This window comes from Heptranchias perlo, chromosome 38 (genome assembly GCF_035084215.1).
Source record: "Heptranchias perlo isolate sHepPer1 chromosome 38, sHepPer1.hap1, whole genome shotgun sequence".
Classification (NCBI taxonomy): Eukaryota; Metazoa; Chordata; class Chondrichthyes; order Hexanchiformes; family Hexanchidae; genus Heptranchias; species Heptranchias perlo.
The window spans coordinates 8,013,503-8,037,938 of record NC_090362.1 but is presented as its reverse complement, the minus strand read 5'-3'; the positions used below and the strand labels follow the sequence as shown (position 1 = coordinate 8,037,938).

The 24,436-nt window shown below is 42.3% G+C and overlaps 1 protein-coding gene across 4 annotated transcripts in view; it reads right to left on the bottom strand.

The window, feature by feature from the left end:
* LOC137304702 (cytoplasmic polyadenylation element-binding protein 1-like) overlaps positions 1-24,436 on the bottom strand; it is a 55,932-nt gene that overhangs the window by 13,436 nt on the left and 18,060 nt on the right. For 3 of the 4 annotated variants that reach the window (XM_067973369.1, XM_067973370.1, XM_067973371.1), the window contains exons 3-4: positions 8,184-8,372; positions 1,235-1,455 (exon numbers count right to left, since the gene is read on the bottom strand). In XM_067973369.1, coding sequence (XP_067829470.1) covers positions 1,235-1,455; positions 8,184-8,372 — 410 coding nt within the window. Of the gene's footprint in view, positions 1-1,234; positions 1,456-8,183; positions 8,373-8,752; positions 8,819-24,436 lie in introns of those variants that run through there. The other variant, XM_067973372.1, reaches the window with a different exon arrangement.

Genomic DNA, 24,436 nt, shown 5'->3' with positions numbered 1-24,436 from the left:
AAAAATCAATGCCCAAATATCCCACATCAATTGCAATCATCCAAGTTAAACTAGTACTGCTTTTATCCCCATTTAGTCTAAAACCACATACCCAGTTTATAACAAGACTTTGTATAATATTTCCAAAATAGAATAGTCCAAGTCATACAATTTCTGTATCTAACAAAAAAAGACTGGCCAACTAAGGACCACATCAAACCAAACTCATTTATGCACAATACATCACATCTTTGGCATTGAGGTACCACTGGAAAAAAATTCTAGATTTTTAAATATTGCAATAAGAAGTGCACAGTGCCTTGCACCCAGTTCAACTGAGTTAGCTTTGGAAAAGTGAAGCCTTCAGAAAGCTGGCATCCCTAAGAGATCGTAAATAGAGCTGCATCTTCACAGTCAAATGTTAAGATATTCTCCTAGGATCATGCTCGTCTATTTACTTTGTAAATGTGGTCACATGATGCCACTGGGCCCGCAGTACTTACTGCAATTAGACAACTAGATTTGATTATTGCACCAGTCAAGGTTTTATTTAAAATGTTGGCAAAAATTGGTATGCAGCAGTAAGTTTAAAGCTTAAAATTGTACCTTGTGTACTAATAACTAAAATAGAGGGTTAACCATACACACTGCCATCAACATTTCAGTGAAGACCCTTAATCCTATGCCTTACCCCATAAGTACCATCTATTTATCCACTGCTTTGTGTAATTGCAGCCAAACTTCAACACAAACTGACTGACAAATCCAATAGTTGCCCAGGATGCTGCAATTCCCAACACCCATCCTTTTTCCCCTCCCTCCTCCCCCAAACCCATGGGATCAGGATTAAAGGACCCCTGCAATATGTTGACCAGAATAAATCTACATGCCAGAAGCAACACAACCCTATGGTGCAGCTCTCCCTCCAAAGGCTGGTGTACAGTGATCAGCTTCTACTGGAGGCTGAAAAAAGTACTAGGAAGGGAGTCTTATACAAGATCTATTCACTAACTTCACTGTATAGGGAGTAAAGATAGGAGTACATCACCTGCTCCAGGTGGAGCAGTGATCCATATCCTAGGCAAGGGAGGGTAGCTGTCAAGCACATCAACTTCCAGTGGCCACTTACAAGCTAGTCCATCTTAAGGTGCAACATTATACTAGTATTAACAATGCTAGTGAATTTGTTATGTGGCAGGTTAAAGTGTACAACTACAGCATCAATCTAGATTCTGAAATTGAAGAAATATCTTACCATTAGCTCAGAAAGGGGATCAGAGCCAGAGCTGATACCACTTGTGTCAGAGTCAGATGGGCTGCTTGAACGAGAGTCCAACACCGAACGGCTGTCCAGTCGCTTTGGCAAAGATGATGCAAACTGGTCGACATAATTTGATCCTATTGGTTCCAGTGATGGGAACCCAACTGCTGTTCTAGTCAGCTGAGCACTCAGGGGGTTAGTGAGCAAGCCTAAAACTGCAAGTGGGGAAAAAAGTTATTTCAATGTACGCATTAATTGTAGATGAAACACTGATTTGAAAGGGAGCCATTATCAGCTAGCATGAATGCCAAGAGTAATAGATAAGGGAAGGGAATCAAGCAGATGGCTGCTGTGAAGAGATCAGCTTAGAACAATTTCCTTCCAACTCATCTGTTGGAAATTGACTGGATCACTCCCAATCCAGCTTCTAACCTGTTCATAGCACAAGAAACTGTCCTGACCCAGGTCAAATGACATCCTGACTGCAACATTCTGCCTGGTCATTGATCACAGTTCTTGACAATCAATCAATCATGCCATCCTCCACTTCAACTGCTCTGTGGAACTGCCCTTTCACAGTTCCCGAGTATAGCAAATACATTTCCAGCACTGGCTTCTCTTCCCACCCTGCCAGAGCTGCTCAATGATCGGAGCCCCTGTACATCTGCAGGCAGCAGTTTCCACACATCCGCTCACAACACCCAGCTCTACCTCTCCCATTTCTTGAACCTGACCAGTTCTGTCATCAGACTGCCTATCTGACATGTAGCAATTAGTCAGAAGTACCCTTGTTTTTGGCTCCTGCCATAAACTGTTCCCTCTTCACAGCCACATTTAAGCTGAACCAATGACAAATCTCTCCCACCCATTAGGAAGGCTGCTCATTTCCACCACTGCAGCCTGCATCAGTCCCTGCACTGCTGAAATCCTTTTCCATATTGTCACCTCTAAACTTGATTAATACTCTGCCTCCCATCTATCAAACTCCAACTGGTCCAAACACAGTTGGCTGTATCCTTTTCCAGACTTCAGTCCTGCTCAAATTAAGTCTACTCAACTTCCATTGGCTCCCAGTCACCCAATTCATTAAACTTAAAACCTTCACCCAGTCCTTTTTAAAAAACTCTTCACATCTTCAGTGTTTTTATATTACCCAGTCATTTCCCTCCCTTCCGGTGCTGGGTTGGACAATGCAGTGGAACATGGAGGGACCAACTCCAGCAGCTAGCCTGAAACTGACCCACTTAATCCAAAAGGCATTTTTATAGACTGTTTCAAATCTACAATGTAGTCAGTTCCCCCAAATTATGGAGTGCAGCCAAAAGGCAGACTTACTGGCTGTACCAAGAACTCATTTTGGCAATTGACTGCAGCAAGGAATCCAGAGCTTAAATCAACCAAGATCATTAATCCAGGGTTTTTTTTACAACCAAATTAACTTACAATACTTCAGACCAAAAAAACAGCATTTGTTGGTCTGTAATAAGAAGTGGGGGGGGGGGGGGGCGGAAAGAAGAGAAAAAAGTGATGCAACTCCTCTACAGCTATTAATTGAGTCTGTCACTGGCTCAGACTAAATAGATCAATAGGATCTCACTGGCCTTCAAAACAAGGTTGTACTGGTCCCTCCAACTGTCACAAAAGCCTAGAGTTGACCACAATGTTCCAAAGAAGCTTGCAGTAGCAGTTAGGTGTGTAAAGTTACAAACATGGCAGTCAGCTACAAGAGGTCAGAGGCTGGGTATTCTGCGGTAATGACTCCCCAAAGCCTTTCCACCATCTACAAGGCACAAGTCAGGAGGGTGATGGAATACTCTCCACTTGAGTGTTGTTGGAGCTGCACTCATCCAGGACAATGCAGCCTGATTGATAGGCATCCACCACCCTAAACATTCATTCACTCCCTTCACCACCGGTGCACTATGGCTGCAGTGTGCACCATCCACAGGATGCACTGCAGCAACTCGAAGGCTTCTTAGACAGCACCTCCCAAACCCACGACCTCTACCACCTAGAAGGACAAGGGCAGCAGGTACATGGGAACAATACCACCCGCACGTTCCCCTCCAAGTCACACACCATCCCGACTTGGAAATATATCGCCGTTCCTTCATCGCTGGGTCAAAATCCTGGAACTCCCTTCCTAACAGCACTGTGGGAGAACCTTCACCACACGGACTGCAGCAGTTCAAGGCAGCGGCTCACCACCACCTTCTCAAGGGCAATTAGGGATGGGCAATAAATGCTGGTCTTGCCAGCAATGCCCACATCCCATAAATGAATAAAAAAGTTCTTCCTTACACTAAGGACTATATGATGTCATAACATTAGCACATAGGTTAGTGCTCCCGAGTAGACACGTGCTCACAAAAAGTCAGTCAAGACTTTTAGCAGTGGCCACAATCCACATCAACACTTAAGGAGCTTCAGAGGGAATTATTCTTCTAAAAAATTTGGGGAAAAATTCAGATCAAAAATTCCTTGATCTAGAAAGTTGAGTAAACAGTAACTATTACTAGATAGCAAACTAACATGGGGGCATGAACTAATCACCAGAACAAGGAATAGTTGGAAGAAATTTGAGGGTTGGAAAATTGACATGTAGGGAATATTAAAAAGGGGAACAAGTGTGTTAGAGTAGACAGCTCAAATTCAAGAACTAGCACCAATACAAATGCATTGGGCCAAATTGCCTCCTTCAGTGCTATAATTTCAGATCTTCTATCCAGCACAGTATTGAAGTGCATCAGGTAGTAAACTGAAATTCAGGGGGTTTAAAAAAGATTTCCCCTACAAATTAGAGAATATATCCGAATGTAGAGCAACATTTATGCTTTTGGCATTAAATTGTGCTGCAATTGGGAGCAAACCCATTATGGCTACAAAGTAAATCAGATTACTACTTCTACATAATTGTAGTGCCTCACAGCAAGTTTTAGCACAACTCAATTACTTAACAGTTCACCAGTTCAATTGTAGGTGTCTTATTTTGTACTTAAATTGCAAAACCCTTCACTAAAGCAATCTAGCATTTGCAGTGGAATGCTAGATTACCAATGCCAAAAATACCAATTTACTTTCTGCCTACTTAAATAGAAGAGTTGAGGCTTGAGTTTTAAGCTTATTTGGCAGTTAAGTGATGCTAGTAGCATTCTGAAGTTCACTTGACCAGCACAAGTAGCTATGAAAAATTTCCTTCTGGCATCCACTAAACTCAGTTAGTATATTTACACAAGTGAACGGTTCATTTTACCCATAAGCATCAGTATGAAAGTTAGGTCATCTAGGTTCACTTAGCAAACCTTCACCAATTTCAGAAAAAAATCATATGGGCAAATCTCAAGATTAATGGCAAGATATGATGCACATGTAAAATCGAATGGGAAAATAAAGCAATTTCAGATAGCATTTGGGATGGTTCGGATAGGAGAAAAGGAACTATATCCATGAAAAGGTGAAACTCGTGCTCAAATGGGAATCAACAACTCCTAATGGCTTGTTTCATAAAGGCAGCACAGAACACTTGTTTGATCCCTGTGCAAGTCAGTAAATTTCAGCCAGGGTTACAATAGAAGGTGCCATAATTGGCCTCAATCTCAAGCTGGAAAATGGGAATTGCTATCTAGTACTATGCTTGAATGGTGTAGATATCAGGAAGAACAGTTATAGTCAGTTGCAGTTCACACTACACTAATATTTACTGTATACCAAATGGCTACTTGGACAGGGGATTGCTGGGCAGTTTCTATGATCTGTGACTCCGTATCAGTAAATCAATGACTTCAAGATAAGTGGCCAAAAAAAGAGACTGAGTAACAGAGGGAAAGTTATCTTTCTATGATCTACATCCAGTACCCTCCAGATTTTGGAACATGCCATGGCCACCCAGAAGGAAACAAAGGCATGACCATATGTTTATATACAGTGAAGAAGCACCTTTCTTTGTCATGCCACTTCTATTGCTGCAATGAGCACTTTGTCAAGTCCAGCTATTGCTAGCAGTATAAAGGAAAGAATGTTTTCCATTTGGGTGATTACCCAACAAAGTAGGTTTGCTCCCCCCCCCCCCCCCCACCCCCAAGACATCCTCCACATACTACTTTGTTATTCTCCAAAACAAAAATAAGATGGGAGGGATGACTCCAGCTGCCAAAATCCATCATCCACGCTTACCAAGTCCAATGTCATCTTTGGGAAAGATGTATGAATCCATTCAGGTTACATGGATAGACAAGGATGTCCTCAAACAGCTGTAGTATGTTACTTCATAGCCAATAGGTTTCTTAATATAGGTAGAACAGTGGGGAAAATATACCCAACAGGCCAGTCAGCAAGCCTATGTTGGGAGCATAGATCTATCTGCAGTAAAACAGAGACCAGGGTAAAGTATTTAGCTGAAGGGAATCACATGATTAAGTTGAACAGTAGGGCCAAAAGATGGCTTCCACCAGTCAGCAGTAACTTAATTGTTCTTTTGGGGCAGCATTGCATGAGAAAAGCTTTTGGCCCATCATGACCCGCTTCATTTCCAGCTGAAAAAGGAGACCAAGCTGTATTGTACTGGAGAGTTGCACGATTGCAGTTCAAACCACTGCAGTGGTCAAACTATATCTATTTGAAGCACTTTCATGCCTCAGGTCCAATTTAAATCTGCTGCAATGACATAGGAATTTGATCAATACTTTGGTAGTAGAAAAAGGCTGAAGGGAATATAATACTGCTAGCTGGGATGCTGAAAACTGAACCTTAGAAAAAAATAGCAACATTCACCCAGACATTCTTTAAATCCACTGGAATCAGTTAACCTGGTAAGAGCTTCTCAGCAGAACTAGTTAAAGATAGTATGGGAATCAATGAATAAATCCATCCTTCTTGAATCAGATGAACCTGCTGGATTACTGCAGTCTGTCAGCCACCATTACTGCCCTTAGATAAGTAATCCAGTTTGAACTGGATTTCTAAATAGCTTAGTTTGGAAATTAAAGTGTACATGTCAGACATCCAGCTGACCTAGAAAAAAGGCCACAAAGCATGACCAATGTATTATAATGGACAGTACCAAATGCCACTGGGACTTAGTGACCTCCCTGCAATTAACAAGATCAGTAGCCTTGGCCAAAGCTACAAAATGCTATCCATAAGGCATCCATGAGCATTCCAGGAACAATGCTAGTCAAAGACGACAAAATGAATCACCTCTGCCATCTTGGTGCTTCAAATTTACTACAATTATTGAAAGTTTTAGAATAGAAACTTGAGTGGGAGAAGATTCTGGATGCCTCCAGTAGCCAAATATTCAGAAGAAAAGGCAACTAGCACATCAGCTCAAACTCTAGACACAGAAACACACTGGTTGCAGTCTGGGCAATGGAAATTTGCCCTTTAGTGCAGGTATATTATTTGAATCCAGCAACAGGTATTAACTTTAGTTTTCTTGAACAGAAAGATGTGTAATAATTAGAATCTTCAACACTGCAGATCAGATCTCAGAACTGAAAAGTCTCAAGCAGAAAAGCCATATAAAATCTCACTTTACCAACTTCAGTTTGAAATAAATCTTAGTTACTTTAGTAATAAGTTTCAGTCTCAACCACAGAGCTCCATATTTAATGTTAGAAACCAGTGCTGACAATTGGGAACTAGTAAGTTATTTCTAGCTACCAAGATCTCTCATTTGATACATTAGCCATCTTTGAAAATACAGCAGGGTATATACACTGGTAACAACCACTTCAAGCTAAAGCAATTCTATACCATTTCTAAATTGAGAGATGAGATTGGTGCATGGCAAGGAAAGTTGCACTATTTTCCTGAGCTTCTAACCTCAAGCTCAGGAAATCCCATTAGGACCTCCTGGATACAGCTGGAGTTGTGATTCCGCATTAATGTTGAAGTGATGAAGGCTATTCAAAAACAATCAATATTGACTACAAACCAGCCAAACTGTAAAACAACAGATAGCTACAGTGGCATAGTCTGCAACATCCCGACTTGGAAATATATTGCCGTTCCTTCAATGTCGCTGGGTTAAAATCCTGGACCTCCCTTCCTAACAGCACTGTGGGAGAACCTTCACCACACGGACTGCAGTGGTTCAAGGGCAATTAGGGATGAGCAATAAATGTTGGCCTTGCCAGTGACTCCCACATCCCATGAGCAAATAAAAAATTTTTTTAGACATTCCCAGACTTCTGGCAATAGCACTACAGTTGAAGCCAGGAGTGAAAGACCCATAATGGGAAAGGAGAGACATGTACCAGTTTCTATTTGCCTCTGGTGTATCAAGGTTCCTTTCAGTATTCTGAAGGCATTAATTCTGGGCATTGGCAGTTTCCACAAAATCCCACATCTTAATGCTGCAGGAAGTTAGATTTTGGCAAACCCCCTAGTTACATTAGGGCTGTAGCTTTAAGGAGTAGTCCACCTTGTGGAGACAAGAATTAATCACATCCCAAAAAAAATCAATTTAGCTGCATGGTCTTTTTTTTTATTCAATGCATGTTAATACAATCCAATGGTTAAAAAACAAAGTTTGCATCACAGAGCTTACCAAATTCACTGGCTGCCAATGTGACCAAGTGTTTTTAATATATATACAGGCTGGACTACTGTACAGAAATTCTGAAGAGATTCTGGATATATATTGTTATACAAAGCAGCTGATGCAAGTTTATAGACAGTGACCTAAAGCAAATTGCTTAAAATTTAACTCTGCATCACAGCAAATGGGATAATTCTGGACACTGCAGCATTACATAAATTGAAGGGAAAAAAGCCACACTTTTCAGCCTGGTCCTCTTAGATTTTTTTTAATCAATTGGCCGAACACTGAATTAGGATTGCTCTAGTAGGTTCTGAACAAACACATTAAGCAGTTTATTTAAATCTGGTTTCATAATACCTACCCCTAGTGGCATCAGGAATAAATTAATGCTGCACTTACCCGATGATGAACTGGGCTGTAATGCAGTATCAGAGTCCTGGGTGCTCCACGGTCGGTCCCACCCTGTCAGACTCAGGGACTGGAGGCCCAAGCATAGGTCCAAAGTGTCTGGGAGGCCTCGGGATGAATCCTGTGCAGATGTGGGAAACAGCATCCTGCTGCTAGTTCCTGCGTCACTTTTGTTCAAATCTGCAGAGGAAGAGATTAAAAATGTTTTAAGATTACACTTAGTTGCATCCCATCTGTCCAGCTTCTAACCTGCGACTGTGCCCTATAAAACTGCCATGTATCTTGGGCTGCATCAGTGACTAGTCCAGCATGTGACTGAACTGCTGATGCACTCACACACTCCTGTGAATTACATCACTTCTCTGTGCAAGAAATTAAAACATTCCTTGAAACTTCACTCCAAGTCGATCTTGGACTGTTTGTTTGAGGATTGCAAGAATCCTTGTATTAAAAACCAGCTTGCAGCTCTGGTGACAGTGAGCAGGCAGCTCAAACTATACTGTTAACAGTTGCGCCACCACATTCTCCTCCCCCTTCAATAATACTTGGTCCTGGATTACCTCCAACTGCTGGCTACAGCCCTGAATCAGCAAATGCAGAACAAGCTGAACAATTCTGCTAGCACACAGTCTGTTTACTTCAACTTGGAAACGGTGCCTGACTTGGCTCTGCTCATCACAATTACCTTCTATGTACAAGATACTGACGCCACCTTGAGGAAAGACACTTCCTACCACCCAAGAATTAAGCCTGGATGGAAATTTAAAGAAACCTATTCAGCTATATTCCATACAGCCACACAGTCAGGCATTGCTCTAGAAACTTCCAGGAAGCTAGCCATCACGAGTATGGCTTTTATTTTACTGGGAGAAAGTTGTAATGTGTTTCCTGGCTTCAGATTGCAGTGGAATTTACGATTTTGGTCCTGTCAGTTTGTTCAAAATCAAAGTCTGAGATCGTAGAGGTATGATATTTACAAATGGAAAAAACTGCAATTCACAAAATTAACTTCAAACTGAAGCAAGTGCAGCAGTAAGCAATGAACCAAAGAAAGGCAATGCACCACTTCCCTGGTAGACTATTCGTACCATTTACCCTGCACCAAATTGGAGACTGAGCAGCCTGCAATTCTGACTGCTCAGCATGTGTCAACAGGTTGCCATTTAAAGCACTGCTACATAAATTAGCTGGTTATTGGGCTGATCAGGAAACTAATCCTTCATGAAAACAAAAAGGTCTTCTATTTGCAGGAGTGCGAGTCAAGTGAATTTTTTGTGGGGGTGGGGGAAGATACTACAGGCAGATTTGCTCACCTTGGTGAAGTCAAGAGTTGCAGATGAGTTCACCTGGCAGGAGGCACTCTTCCAATTTTCTGATGGTCTCAAATGATCCTGCATTTTCCATTGGCTGCAAAAACTGGCCTTTAATGACAGTTTTCCGCTAATAGAAAGTTGCATCAACTCCACCTATAAAATCAGAATGATGTAGCATGGAGATGCCTGCTCTTTTAAAGACCTATCCAATTAGTCCCACTCCCTGCTCTTCCCCAATAGCCCTGTAATTTTTCCCCCTTAATATTTATCCCGTTCTCTTTTGGAAGTTATTATTGAATCTACATCCACCACCCTTTCAGACTCTGCATTCCAGATCATAAAAATTAATCTCCCCTGGTTCTTGCAGTTATCTTAAATCTGTGTCCTCTGGTTACAGACCCTTCTGCCATTGGGAACAGATTCTCCTTATTTATTCTATCAAACCACTTCATGATTTTGAAAATCTCTTAAATCTCCCCTTAACCTTCTCTGCTCAGAGAACATCCCAGCTTCTCCAATCGATCCATGTAACTGAAGTCCCTCAACCCTGGTACCATTCTAGTAAATCTCTTCTGCATCCTCCAAGGCCTTGACATCCTTCCTAAAATGTGTTCAATTCTGGGTAGTGCTCCAGCTAAGGCCTATCCAGTGTTGTATAAAGGTTTATCATAACTTCCTTGTTGATGTCTTACTGCAGTTATATAGGGCCTTTGTGACCACACTTAGAATATTGTGTGCAGTTTTGGCCCCCTTACCCAAGGATATACTTGCCATAGAGGGAGTGCAGCAAAGGTTCACGAGACTGATTCCTGGGATGGCAGGACTGTCGTATGAGGAGAGATTGGGTCGACTTGGCCTGTATTCACTCAAGCTTAGAAGAATGAGGGGATCTCATTGAAACATAAAATTCTGACAGGGCTAAACAGACTGGATGCAGGATGTGTCCCCTGGCTGGGGGGGGGGGGGTCCAGAACGAGGGGTCACAGTCTCAGGATACAGGGTAGGACATTTAGGACTGGGATGAGGAGAAATTTCTTCACTCAGAGGGTGGTGAACCTGTGCTATTAAGCCCAGGATCCCATATGCTTTTTTCCTTTAAAAAAGCTCTCAACTTGTCCTTCCACTTTAAAGATGTGTACATACAACCCCATGTCTGTTCCTGTACTCCGCCTTTAAAAATTGTACCATTTAGTTTATATTGTCTCCCTCATTCTTCCTACCAAAATGTATTACTTCGCACTTCTCCACATTAAATTTCATATGCCTTAAGTCTAATGTCCTCCAGAAGTCTGTTACTATCCTCCACATTGTTCACTACATACCAGAGTTTTGTCACACCTGCCAACTTTGAATTATACTCAAGTCCAGGTCATTAATTTATATCAAAAAGCAGTGGATATTAGTTTATAATGGGGAACAAGGAAATTGCAGAGCAATTAAAGAAATACTTTGGTTCTGTCTTCATGGAAGAGGACAAATAACTTTCCAGAAATGCTAGGGAACCAAGGGACTAGTGAGAAGGAGGAATTAGAGGAAATGAGTATTAGTAAAAAAGTGCTGGAGAAATTAATGGGACTGAAAGCTGATAAATCCCCAGGGCCTGATACTCTGGGATGCAGATTACTAAGAGAGGTAGCCATGTAAATAGTGGATGCATTAGTTGTCATCTTCCAAAATTCTATATAGATTATGGAACAGTTCCTGCAGATCGGAGGGTAGCAAATGTAACTGCACTATTTAAAAAAGAGAAAACAGGGAACTACAAACCAGTTAAAACATCAATCGTAGGGAAAATGCTGAAGTCTATTATAAAGGATGTGATAACAGGACACTTAGAAAATATCAACGGGATTAGACAAAGTCAACATGGATTTATGAAAGGGAAATCATGTTTGACAAACCTACTGGGAGTTTTATGAGGATGTAACTGGTAGAATAGATAAGGGAGAACCAGTGGATGTGGTGTATTTGGATTTTCAGAAGGCCTTTGATAAAGTCCCACATAAGAGGTTAGTGTTCAAAATTAAAGCACATGGGATTGGGGATAATATACTGGCATGGATTGAAAATTGGTTAACAGACAGGAAACAGAATAAATGGGTCTTTTTTGGGGTGGCAGGCAGTGACTAGTGGGGTACCAGAAGGATCAGTGCTTGGGCCCCAGCTATTCACAATATAGATCAACGATTTGGATGAGGGAACCAAGTGTAATATTTCCAAGCTGGCGGACGACAAAACTAGGTGGGATTGCAAGTTGTGATGAGGATGCAAAGAGGCTTCAAGGCAATTTAGACAAGTTGAGTGAGTGGGCAAATACATACTGATGCAGTATAAATGTAGATAAATGAAGTTATCCACTTCAGAAGGAAAAACAGAAAGGCAGAGTATTATTTAAATGGTGATACAATGGGGAATGTTGATTTACAAAAGGGACCTGGGTGTCCTTGTACACCAGTCACTAAAAGCAAACATGCAGGTACAGCAAACAGTTAGGAAGGCAAATGGTATGTTGGCCTTCAGTGCAAGAGGATTTGAGTACAGCAGCAAGGATGTCTTACTGCAGTTATATAGGGCCTTTGTGACCACACTTAGAATATTGTGTGCAGTTTTGGCCCCCTTACCCAAGGATATACTTGCCATAGAGGGAGTGCAGCAAAGGTTCACGAGACTGATTCCTGGGATGGCAGGACTGTCGTATGAGGAGAGATTGGGTCGACTTGGCCTGTATTCACTCAAGCTTAGAAGAATGAGGGGATCTCATTGAAACATAAAATTCTGACAGGGCTAAACAGACTGGATGCAGGATGTGTCCCCTGGCTGGGGGGGGGGGGTCCAGAACGAGGGGTCACAGTCTCAGGATACAGGGTAGGACATTTAGGACTGGGATGAGGAGAAATTTCTTCACTCAGAGGGTGGTGAACCTGTGGAATTCTCTACCACAGAAGGCTGTGGAGGCCAAGTCACTGACTATATTGAAGGAGCTCGAAAGATTTCTAAACACAGAAGGCATCAAGGGGTATGGGGAGAGCAGGAATATGGTATGGAGATAGAGGATCAGCCATGATCATATTGAATGGCGGAGCAGGCTCGAAGGGCCAAATGGCCTATTCCTATTTTCTATGTTCCTATGGTCCTATGGTTCCAATACCGACCCCTAGGGAACACCACTGCATACTTCCCTCTAGTCTGAAAAAGAACTGTTCACTACTCTGCTTCCTGCCCCTCAGCAAATTTTGTATCCACACTGCCCCTTCAATCTTGCTTAAAGAACTTGCACTTATATAGCACCTTTCACAACCACAGGACATCCCAAAGCACTTTACAGCCAATTAAATACTTTTGTACTGTAGTCACTGTTGTAATGTAGGAATCGCAGCAGCCAATTTGGGCATAGCAAGGTCCCACAAACAACGTGATAATGGAGACTAATCTGCTTTGTGATTTGTTCAGGGATAAATATTGGCCTAGGACACCAGGGAGAATTCCCCTGCTCTGAGGTGGATAAAAGGTCCCATGCTATGAGGGCAGACAGGGCCTCTGTTTAACACTTCATCCAAAAGATTCTATTATGGTGGCAATTTATCAAATGCCTTTTGAAAGTCCATATACACATCAACCCTAAAATCAAGTCAAACTATTTTCCCTTTAACAAATCAATGGGTGCCAACCTTTCATTTATTAGCCCATACTTTTCCAAGTGCCAACTAATTTTGTGCTGGATTAGTCTCAGTTTCCCCACCACCAGCATTAGGCTAACTGGCCTGTAATTGCTGGTTTATCACTCCTTGTTTTGAACAGGGGTGTAACACTTGCAATCCTCTGGTACTGTCCTCATGTCAAAGGAGGATTGGAAGATTATGGTCACAGCCTCTAATTTCCATTCACTTCGGCAACCAAGGATACATCCTATCCAAACTGGATGAATTTTCTACTTTGAGCACTGCCAACTTTTAAAAAGTACCTCCTCTTTATATTATCCAATAGCACTACTACCTCCTCCTTTACTGCTACAATGGCAGCATCCTCTTCTCTAGTGAAGACAGATATGAAATATTCAATTAGTGCCTCAGCTATGCCCTCTGCCTCCACAAGGTCTCTTTGTCCCTAAATCAGGACCACCCTTCCTTTGACTGCCCTTTTACTATTTGTATGTTTATAAGAGACTTTTGGGTTCCCTTTTGTTAGCCACTAATTTCTCATTCTCTGCCCCTTATTCCCTTTGGATCTCCTCTACTTCTGTATTCAGCCTGGCTCTCTACTGCATTATAAACCTTACAGAAACCTCCTTTGTTTCATTTTAATATCTTTAGTCATCCAGGAAGCTCCAGCTTTGGACACCCATCCTTTCCCCCTTGTGGGAATGTTTCTAGTCCGTTCCTGAATTATCTCCTCTTAAGGCTTCCAAATGCTCATTTACTGTTTTACCTACCAATTTTGATTCCAATCCACCTGGGCCAGATCCCTTTTCAACTCAAATTAGTCCTCCTCCAGTTAAGTATTTTCACATTTGATTTTTCCTTGTCCTTTTCCATAACTACTCTAACCTAATATTGTGATTACTGTTTCCTAAATGCTCCTCCACTGAAACATGATCCACTTCATCCCAAAGATCCAGCAGAGCATCCTTCCTCAGTGGGCTGGAAACAAAGTTTTCTTGTACACACTTCAGGAATTTCTTCCCTCTTTGCCCTTCATATTGTGTGTTTATATTAGGATAATTAAAGTCCATTACTCTATTCTTGCATCTTACAATTTGCTCCTCCATCTCCTTCCCACTATTTATACACCCACCAGTGTAATAATGCAGCCTATAATGTACACCCACCAGCATAATAGCTCCTCTGTGGTTCTTTAATTCTAAGGAAATAGACTGTATTTGAACACAAAAAGACAATGCTGTATCAATACTGCCAACTTCCTTTATTCCTTTCCTATCTCCTGAATACATTGTAGTCAGGAATATTAAGTGCCCATTCTTCCTTGTTTGAGACAGGTCACTTATTGCCACTATCATTCCCACGTGGCTATTTCTGCCTGCAGCTCACCAACCTTACTTACCATGCTTTGTGCATTTACACATGCATTCTGAAACCAACTTAGTCTGCCTCACATTTACACCCTCCACCCCCCCCAAATCTGATCCAGAGATTACTACCTGGAGGTCCTGCTCTTCAACTTCCTCACTAGATCCTAAAACTCTGTAGGACCTCAACCTTTTTCCACCTAGGACATGTAGTCCATGTTGGAACCAGACTTCTGGCTGTCCCTTCTGCCCGCAAAATGTTCAGGGATGTCCTTTACCCTGGCACCAGAGAAGCAATAGGCAACAAACCATGAGACACAAAATGAAGTGGGAAAAGGGAGACCAAAAAGGAATGCTTGTAGGATTGCAAGCTTAAACATAGTTGGAACAGATGTGGCACAGGAGGACAATATAGGGAAAATTCAAGAGGGTACACGAAGTAGTTACATCAAAACTACAGTACAAACCGGCCTTTCGGCCCAACTGTTTTTTTTTAAAAATTTGTTCACGGGATGTGGGCATCGCTGGCAAGGCCAGCATTTATTGCCCATCCCTAATTACCCTTGAAGGTGGTGGTGAGCCGTCTTCTTGAACCGCTGCAGTCCGTGTGGTGAAGGTTCTCCCACAGTGCTGTTAGGAAGGGAGTTCCAGGATTTTGACCCAGCGACGATGAAGGAACGGCGATATATTTCCAAGTTGGGAGTGTGTGACTTGGAGGGGAACGTGCAAGTGGGGTTGATCCCATGTACCTGCTGCTCTTGTCCTTCTAGGTGGAGAGGTCGCGGGTTTGGGAGGTGCTGTCGAAGAAGCCTTGGCGAGTTGCTGCAGTGCATCCTGTGGATGGTACACACTGCAGCCACTGTGCGCCAGTGGTGAAGGGAGTGAATGTTTAGGGTGGTGGATGGGGTGCCAATCAAGCAGGCTGCTTTGTCCTGGATGGTGTTGAGCTTCAAGTGTTGTTGGAGCTGCACTCATCCAGGCAAGTGGAGAGTATTCCATCACACTCCTGACTTGTGCCTTGTAGATGATGGAAAGGCTTTGGGGAGTCAGGAGGTGAGTCACTTGCCACAGAATACCCAGCCTCTGACCTGCTTTTGTAGCCACAGTATTTATATGGCTGGTCCAGTTAAGTTTCTGGTCAATGGTGAGGGATTCGACGATGGTAATCAGTTGAATGTCAAGGGGGGGTGGTTAGGTTCTCTCGTCAGAGATGGTCATTGCCGGGCACAAATGTTACTTGCCACTTATGAGCCCAAGCCTGGATGTTGTCCAGGTCTTGCTGCATCCAGGCTCAGACGGCTTCATTATTTGAGGGGTTGCGAATGGAACTGAACACACTGCAATCAGCGAACATCCCCATGCTCCACATGAGCCTCCTCCCTCCCAATCAGGATATCCTCCCATTCCTTTCTCCCTCATGTACTTATCTAGCTTCCCCTTAAATGCATCTATCTTATTTTCCTCAATTACTCCTCGTGATAGCATATTCCACATTACCACCCTTTGGGTAAAGAAGTTTCTCCTGAATTCCCCATTTGATTTATTGGTGAATATCATTTATGACCTCCAATTTTGAACTAGTGGGAAAATTTTCCCCATTTACCCTAACAATCTTAAAGACCTCAACAAGGTCACTGCTCAGCTTTCTCTTTTCTTGAGAAAAAGTCCCAGCCTGTTCAGCCTTTCCAGATAAGGATATCCTCAGTTCTGGTATCATCCATATGAATTATTTTGCACCCTCTCCACTGCCTCTATATCCTTTCTACAATATGGAGATCAGAATTGTACTCTAAGCAAGATTCTATACAAGTTTAACTTAACTTCTGCTTTTCAATTCTATCCCTCTAGAAATGAACCCAAGTGCTTGGTTTGCCTTTAACATTAACCTGCATCACTACTTTTAGATCCTTTGCTCTTCTATCCAGTCTAGATTCATTATCCAAGCAGCATGTGACCGCATTCTTCCTACCAAAATGCACCACTTCACACTTACCTATAATTGAAATTCATTTGCCAATTACACACCCATTCTGCAAGTTTATTAATGTCCTCTTGCATTGTGACATTCTTCCTTTGCATTAACTACTCAAGTTGGTGTCGTCTGCAAATCGTGAAATAATGCTTCCGATTCCCTATCGTTAATGTAAATTGTAAACAGTGGTCCCAGCATTGATCACTGTAGGAAACCACTTCCCACCTTTTGCCAGTCTGAGTAGCTACCCTTAACCCCTACTCTTCTGTTTTATAGCTAACTTGCTATCCATTCTGCTAACTGTCACCAACTCCACATACTTAGCCATATGTCAGCCATACTGGTTACAATTAACATTGTAAAACTGCATTTAGTCTAGGATTACAAAACTATTCCTAGCATTGGAGTAGCTTTTCAATAATTTCAGTATCAACCTAGCTGAAAAATCAGTCTAAAAAAAGCTAATAAAATCGATGTCTCCCTGGCCCTTGATCATTTAGCATAGCTAGCTTGAACAGTTCTATCAAAGTAGCATTTATGTTCAGCTTTGTGATCGAGACCATTCACAAATTCAACAGAAGCTAAGAATCAGGAGCTCATCACCTTTCTGCTGACAAATGCCATTTTTCAATTAAAGTGCTAAGATTGCTGCCAAATGTACTGCAACCAAGGAAATCAGAATTTCAGGCAAAAGCCCATGACAATGCTTTATCAAGAAAAACAGATGTAGATGCTTAGTAAACAATTGGGAGACACCTCATTTTATTCCCTCCCCCACTCCATTAATTCATGGCATCCAGAATAGAAAGAAGAGCCCAGCAAGACCATCACTACTCAAGATCATGGAGACAAGGCTGGAGGTACTCAGATGGCTGTTCACAAGTGTACTGTGTCAGAAGTGCCAACTTTTCATATTTAATGTCAAATCTCCAGAAAGAGATCACTGATCAGAACAACTCCACTACACTTGTTGCAGAAAGGCTAACTGAGAAAGAAAGCAAGAACTTGCATTTATAGTGCCTTCCACAAACATTCCAAGCACTTCACAGCCAATTAAATACTTCTGAAGAGTAGTCACTGTTGTAACGTCAGATACATTGCAGCCAATTTGCACACAGCAAGGTCCCACAATCAGCAACGAGATAACAAACTCATCGATTTTTGTGTTGCTGATTTAGGGATAAATGTTGGCCAGGACACAGAACTCTCCTGCTCTTCAAAATAGTGCCATGGGACCTTTTATATCCACTTGAGGGAGAAAAAAGGCCTCTGTTTAACATCTCATCCAAAAGAGCACCTCCCAACAGTGCAGCACTTAAGTAATTCACTAGCGTGTCAGCCTAGATGTTTTGCTGAAATCTTTAACATAGGACTTGAACACCCGCAACCTTCTGACTCAGGAGTGTGCTACCACAGCCATACTAACACCTAATATGACCCAGGACCTGTTCCAGATCCTGTTTAAGCACTTAAGAAAGCCAATAAGCAACATTTGTGCTCTGTTAAGTAGTTGACCATGGTCAAATATCCTATCCTCCCTTTCCACTGGAAAAAGAATGAACTAGTTCTCAATTTTATATCGAGTACCAAATTGATGTTCTAGATTCTTTACTCATGAAGTCGAAGTTAGCTCACCTGAACAGCAACCTCCCCAATGAATTTGTTGAATAGCATACTGGTTTGTACCTACAGAAGTGTGCCAATATTTATATTCACTGCATTAGATGTGCATGCCCCACGTCTTGTATTGCCACAATCCCTAGTCATTGTCAAAGCTGCCTAGGTTAGCAAAAGCCTCACTGGTTCTACCTTTACTGAAATGCAAGGCACTAAATTAAGCATACACTTCAAACCACTGTTGGCACAGTACTGTACTGCACAGCAGACCAGGAAGGTCCCAAGTTTGAATTTGCTTGCCGCAACTTGAACCGAAACCCCTCCCTGCTGAAACCCTTGTACATGCCTTCTACATTTTTGGGTCTTTTCTACACTTGTTCACAATTATTTCAAACCTTATATTGTCAAATCATTTTTATTGGCCAGTTCCAACTTCCAAACCCTCCAATCTATCCTGTGCTTGAGAACGAGAAACTTTTGGTAGTGCAACCAGGATAACAGAAAATCTTACTACTTTTAGCTACTGGACTTCTTCCATCTTTGAAGATTACACTTTCAGACCTAGCTTGAAGTTGAAAAAAAGATTTTAATTTAAGACAGTAGAAAAAAAACTTGCATTTATATGGCACTTTTAATGTAGAAAAATATCCCACGGCACTTCACAGAAGCATGATCAGACACTGTTGCTGGAGAAGGTTAGAAGTAGGGAGGGGTGAGGCCATGAAGGGATTTAAACATAAGGATCATCATTTTAAAATGAGGTTTTAAGAGACCAGGAGCCAATGCAGGACTGAGAGCACAGCTCTGAGTGATGAACAAGTGGGATTTGGTACAGGATAGAGCAAAGTTTTGGAGGAGCTTGAAGTTTATGGAGGGTGAAAGATGTGAGCATTGGCATTGTTGAGTCTGCATGTGACAGTCTTCAAAGGTTTCAGCAGATACTGAGGCAGAGGCAGGCAATAACAGATAGGAATGTTGGCACTCTGATGGGCTGTGGGGGTTAGAAGCTCAGGGTTAAGTCAGATGCTGAAGTTACCAACAGTCTGGTGCAACCCAAGACAGTGGCCATAGACAGCAATGGAATAGGTTGAGAGTGCAGAGTTTGTGGTGAGGGATGGTGATTGTATCAGTTTTCCTCCAGTTAATCATTGGGAAGCTGCAACTCATCCAGGATTGGATTTAACAGTATACAAAAATTATAAAAAGGACTACCTTAGTTAAAACTTTTCAAACACATATTGCTCTTGAATTTACCATAGAGTCCATTCTAATCTGAACTAATTCTAGGCAGTGTCAAACATACTTGTTCCTGGGCCCTTCATTTTGAATATAACAGCACTTTATAGGTTTGTAGAAAATGAGATAAATCAATTCTGAATATCCCACTCAAATTTAAAGCATAAGCATACAATGTAAAAAACCAGTAACACCATCAAGTTTTAGTTATTAATCAACACTTCAACATTGTAGAGATAAGCTTGTTACAAGAATCAGACACTGACCAAATTTAAACAGCCAAATCAAAACAAGGCAGGAATACCCAATTGTCAATGCCTTGGTCACCTCTAGACTTGGCCATTAACACCCTGCTAGTCTCCCATCCTCCATAAACTCCCAACTGTTCTCCACATGGTACGCCCAATGCCATCAGGACAAAAACACATGTTCAAGAGGACACCACTTTTACAAACAGCCTATTCAAACCAACATCTTAGATAGATGTTCTGGTTCTCACTGTTGATAATGCAAACTGTATCCAGCAATACCCACTTGTTGTGGAAGGCTTCAAACATACACGATCTTGTTCCTAGACCATCCAGTCACATAAAAGGTCTTGAAAGAGCAGCAAGCAGTCAGAACAACCCTGCCTGCAGCTCCTACATATCCTGAGCCTCAGGAACAGCACTTTAAGCCAGGCTCAGGAGCAAACCCACCAGGAGGTCCTGCTCAAGCCCCCTCCCCGGCACACTGGGTGACAAAAGATGAAGTGGGACTGGGTAAAATATAACTCAATATTGAGGAGCCACCTTCCAGGTAATGAAAAAGGGGTTGCAACCTCTAAATTAGCCTGAGTGTCAGTGAAGTGGCCCAAGAGACCATTGAGCCATGTAGACACTCCACTCCAGGTCCCCAGTGGTACTGGGGAGGATCCTCAAATACAGGACTTCCATTGAGAATACTTACCTCTGCCTGCAGGCAAGATATTATGCCACAACAAAGTGTGCACCAGCAACCTACATAGGAAATGACTCCAAGCAGAATGGAAGTGGGAATTTAGGGCTCAAGTTGCAAGGCAAAAGGTTCTCAAGGGAGGTGGTAGGGCCTCTAATGATCTCAATCTGCACAGGGAATAGACTGGATTGAATTGCTCCACTCACCTGACACCTACAAGTCAGGGCCAAATTTGGATTTCAGTTCCTCGATGACTTTGGCAGAACATTTCAAAACAGCGAGCGCCTCTGCTAACATCCTTCCTGCGCCACTGCCACCCAGTATGTCCCTGACTGATTTGTTTTACAATAAGGATTCTTCAACCATATCACCCAGGCCCAGCACATGCTGTTGGAGGTTACAAAGGATTTAAGCCAAAATAGCCACCACCTCAGCCAGGAGAGCACACCTGCTAGAAGCAACCAAATTCCATACCTTGTCCTGGTAGAAGACAGACAACTCTAGCAGACACACAGATATTCCCTACAATTAAAAATGTCAGAGCTGCCTGTTGTAATTCAGGCCATGCATCTGATGGAAGAAAACAAACACCCCTTTGGAAGATTCTTGAAATACAAGTATTCCTGCAGGGTCTGAAGATGGGAAGTCACAAGCTGAGTGCAAACACCAGTATCTGACCAACTTCCGAGCAGGAGACTCAAACTCTAGCGGAGACCTAGTGCCCCCCACTTTATTCAAAAAAAACCTATTTCCTCTGGATTTCAGACAAATTTAGGGGGATAGATCAAAGTGATCTGGCAGCAATCTGTTTAATAAGTAGGGAAAATACATACAACCTCCCAGTTCCAATACCTCTGAACTCAATGAACAAATGCAGTTGCTGCACCAGACACCTGGGTCAGCCAGACAGTACTCCTGTCAGATTATCCCCTTATTTCACCATCCCAATCAAAAATCAAGACTACGAGCTTCCTCAAAATTATAGTTGTGAATTCACTCCATTCAGCACAATGTTCCCAACAGAATTTATTACCTTGTAGCCCATCTAGATGAACATTCAGCTTCTGAACAATTCAAGACATTCTAAGGTTGTACCCACTTCCAATGATCCAGGCAGTCTGCTAAGACTACCACCAACTTGAACATAAAGTGGTGAATTATTTATGTTCCCTCATTCAGGTGGGAATTACATGTTCATTAGATTTGAGCCAAAATAACTTTACGGATTGCAACTGTCACTTCACAGACAACAATTAATTTCGTTTACGCAAAGGACTGGCTTTCAACATAGTCTGGAACCTTTACTTCCAACCCCCAACCTACCATTGAGAGATATTCTTGTAGTTAACTGTGTGCAGTCCCAAGGCCTCCAGCCCAGAGTTTGTATAGACTTCAATCCTGGCTGTCTGCATTTGTATTTCTCTCAAGCAGTTTGTTCAGCCCATCTTAATTCATCCATCCAAGGCCCGATCATAATGTTGAATAATTTGAAATAATTCTAAGATTCACACCTCCATTACAAACAATTAAGAATGTACAGCACAGAAATGGGCCATTTGGCCCAACAGGTTTATGCTCCACATGAGCCTCCTCCCACCCTACCAACACATCCTTCTATTCCTTCTGCCTTGTTTAATCTAGCTTCCCTACCTACCTAGAACTAGATGCGATGTGTTGAATATTGAACAATGTCTTAGCATCGGTCTCAAGTTTCACTTTAACTGGTTTGAACTTCAGTCCTTGCCATTAGTTTGAAATAATTTTCTAGATCTTCCATTCCCATCTTAGCATTCTTCCTGTGCCACTGAGGCACATAAGGCAGAAACCAACCAGTCTTGGGCTTTTATCTCCAGCTCCTGTAGATACAAGTACACTTCAGCTGCATCATCTTATCCCTCAGCTTCCAATTTCACATCAGCTTCGGGATCAGCATATCAAGCAATCAAAATGTGGCCAATGTAGACTCATCTTAGCTCCCAGACATAATGGTGGCATCTATGCTCTCCAAAGTAAATAGGTATTCATTTTGATAAAGAGCCCTCACAGGCATCTACACTGGAACATCTGAGCTTTTGGATTGCACTGGATGGTACATGTTTCTGATCCATATAAAAGAGCACAGCCAGCATGTTAATCCATTTCCACTCAAATGGTACCTCTTACTATTTGACTTCAAATCTCAGTTCTCAAATTATCTATCCTCGTGGCTTGAAAGCCCTTTAATCTATCCAAGACTAATCAGAAAGCCATAAATTCTACTTGGATGATCATATAACTTACTTTCTTGCACCATAGTGAAGGTGGGGGTAGGAGGAGAGAGAATGCAAGTTCACAGCAAGTTGGCAGGGTCACCTAGCCACCAGGTCAACATATGCACTGCCTTGCCTGGCTTCTGACAGCAGTCGTGAATTACATTTACCAACTGACACCATACCATTGGATAGTCCCAATTTATACTTAGTTGATAGAAGTTGTCCATTAAAATAACCATTTCTGAATTCACTTATGAAAGTCTTACTTATGCTGACTGTTCTGGAGCATATCCCTGATGTCTTCATCTTCTATCCCCCCCCCCACCCCCTCCCCAACTAAAGTTTAACCAAGTGGTGCATTCTGTAAATTCCACATGTCCAAGATAGGGGTATACCAGCTCTTTTTTGGTCTTATTTTTCTAAAATTCTATACCCATATTGTACTTGTTACCTTGGAGTCAGTCATGTTTGATATTCCTACATGTTCCCTGCTAAGTCTCCTTTCTTGGCATCTTGTTCCAAATGCTACAAGGATTTGTGCATAAGCATCTTATTGTGGATTTGCTTTTTTTTCCCTTTGGCCCTGGTGTCTACCTTTTCTTTTATGCATTTTAAAAATCTCAGGATGTGGGCAACAGTGGCTAGTCATTTATTGTCCATCCCGAGCTGTCTTGAGGTGCCACTTTGAGCCACTGCAATCAATTGTTCTCTGCTGGAATTACATAGGGAATTCCAGGATCTTGGCCCAGTGATGAAAGACAACATACGTCCAAGTCAGGATGGTATGTGACTGGCAGGTGGCATTGCTGATCGTCCTTCAGTATTAGATGGCACAAGGAAGAGCGGTACGGTCAAAGTAACCTCGAGTTGCTATAGTGCATTCTGTAGTACATATTGCAGCCAGTGCATCAGTGATTTTGGGCGTGCATATGAAGTCCTGTGGTAGGAGTGATCAAGTGAAGTGTTTTGTCCTGGATGATTAAGCTTTAGTGTATGGTACTTGCACCCAACTGGTGAGTATTGCAGCCCACTCTGAATCCTCAATCTTCAAGGCTAGTCAGAAGGGGGTCAGGTGGTGAGCCACCTACCAGAGTAGCCAGGCACTACCCTTATAGCCACTGTACATGTGACTGACTAAATTTTTGGTCAATAGTGACCAACATGTTGATTCTGAAGATTAGATGCTTAGGATTTTCCTTGGAGCTGGTCATTGCCAGGCACAAATGTTACTTGCCACTTGTCAGCCCAAGCCTGCATGTTGTCCAGGTCCTGCCCCATCATCAGTACAGTTGGACATTGTAGAATTGTAAGTGAACTGGCCCCACTGCAAACCTTATGACAAAGGGAAGATCACTGATGAAGCAGCTGAAGATGACTGAACTGAGTACACATCCCCAAAGAGCTCAGTGATAGGCCAACTACAATTACCTACTTGAGTCAGATATGACTCCAGCCACTGCAGGGTGTTCCTTCTGAACTCAGTTTTGCTGGTGCTTCTTAGCAGCATACTGGTGAAATGTTGCCAGATATCAAAAGCAGCTATTCTCTCCTGACAATCAGCTCATGTCCATGTCTAGAGCAAAGTGGTTCAAATGGAGTTCAAACTGAGCAGTGAACTGGTTACTGAGGTGTTGCTCATTTTACTGATGGGCAACAATTGGCCAGGCTAGATATGCAGTTTGCTGTTAGAATTGGAGATTGCCCAGGTAGGTCCTGTCAGGTGTCACAGCTGTACTGGAACAGTGACCTGCAGGCCAGTCAACTCTGTTGCACAAATGGTCAGCATTACAGTTGGGATGCTGTTAGGTCCATAGCCTTCATATCCATGGCACTCAGCTGCTGTCATGTGACATTAACTGGACACATCCATGATGGGAACCTTGAGAAGGCCAAGT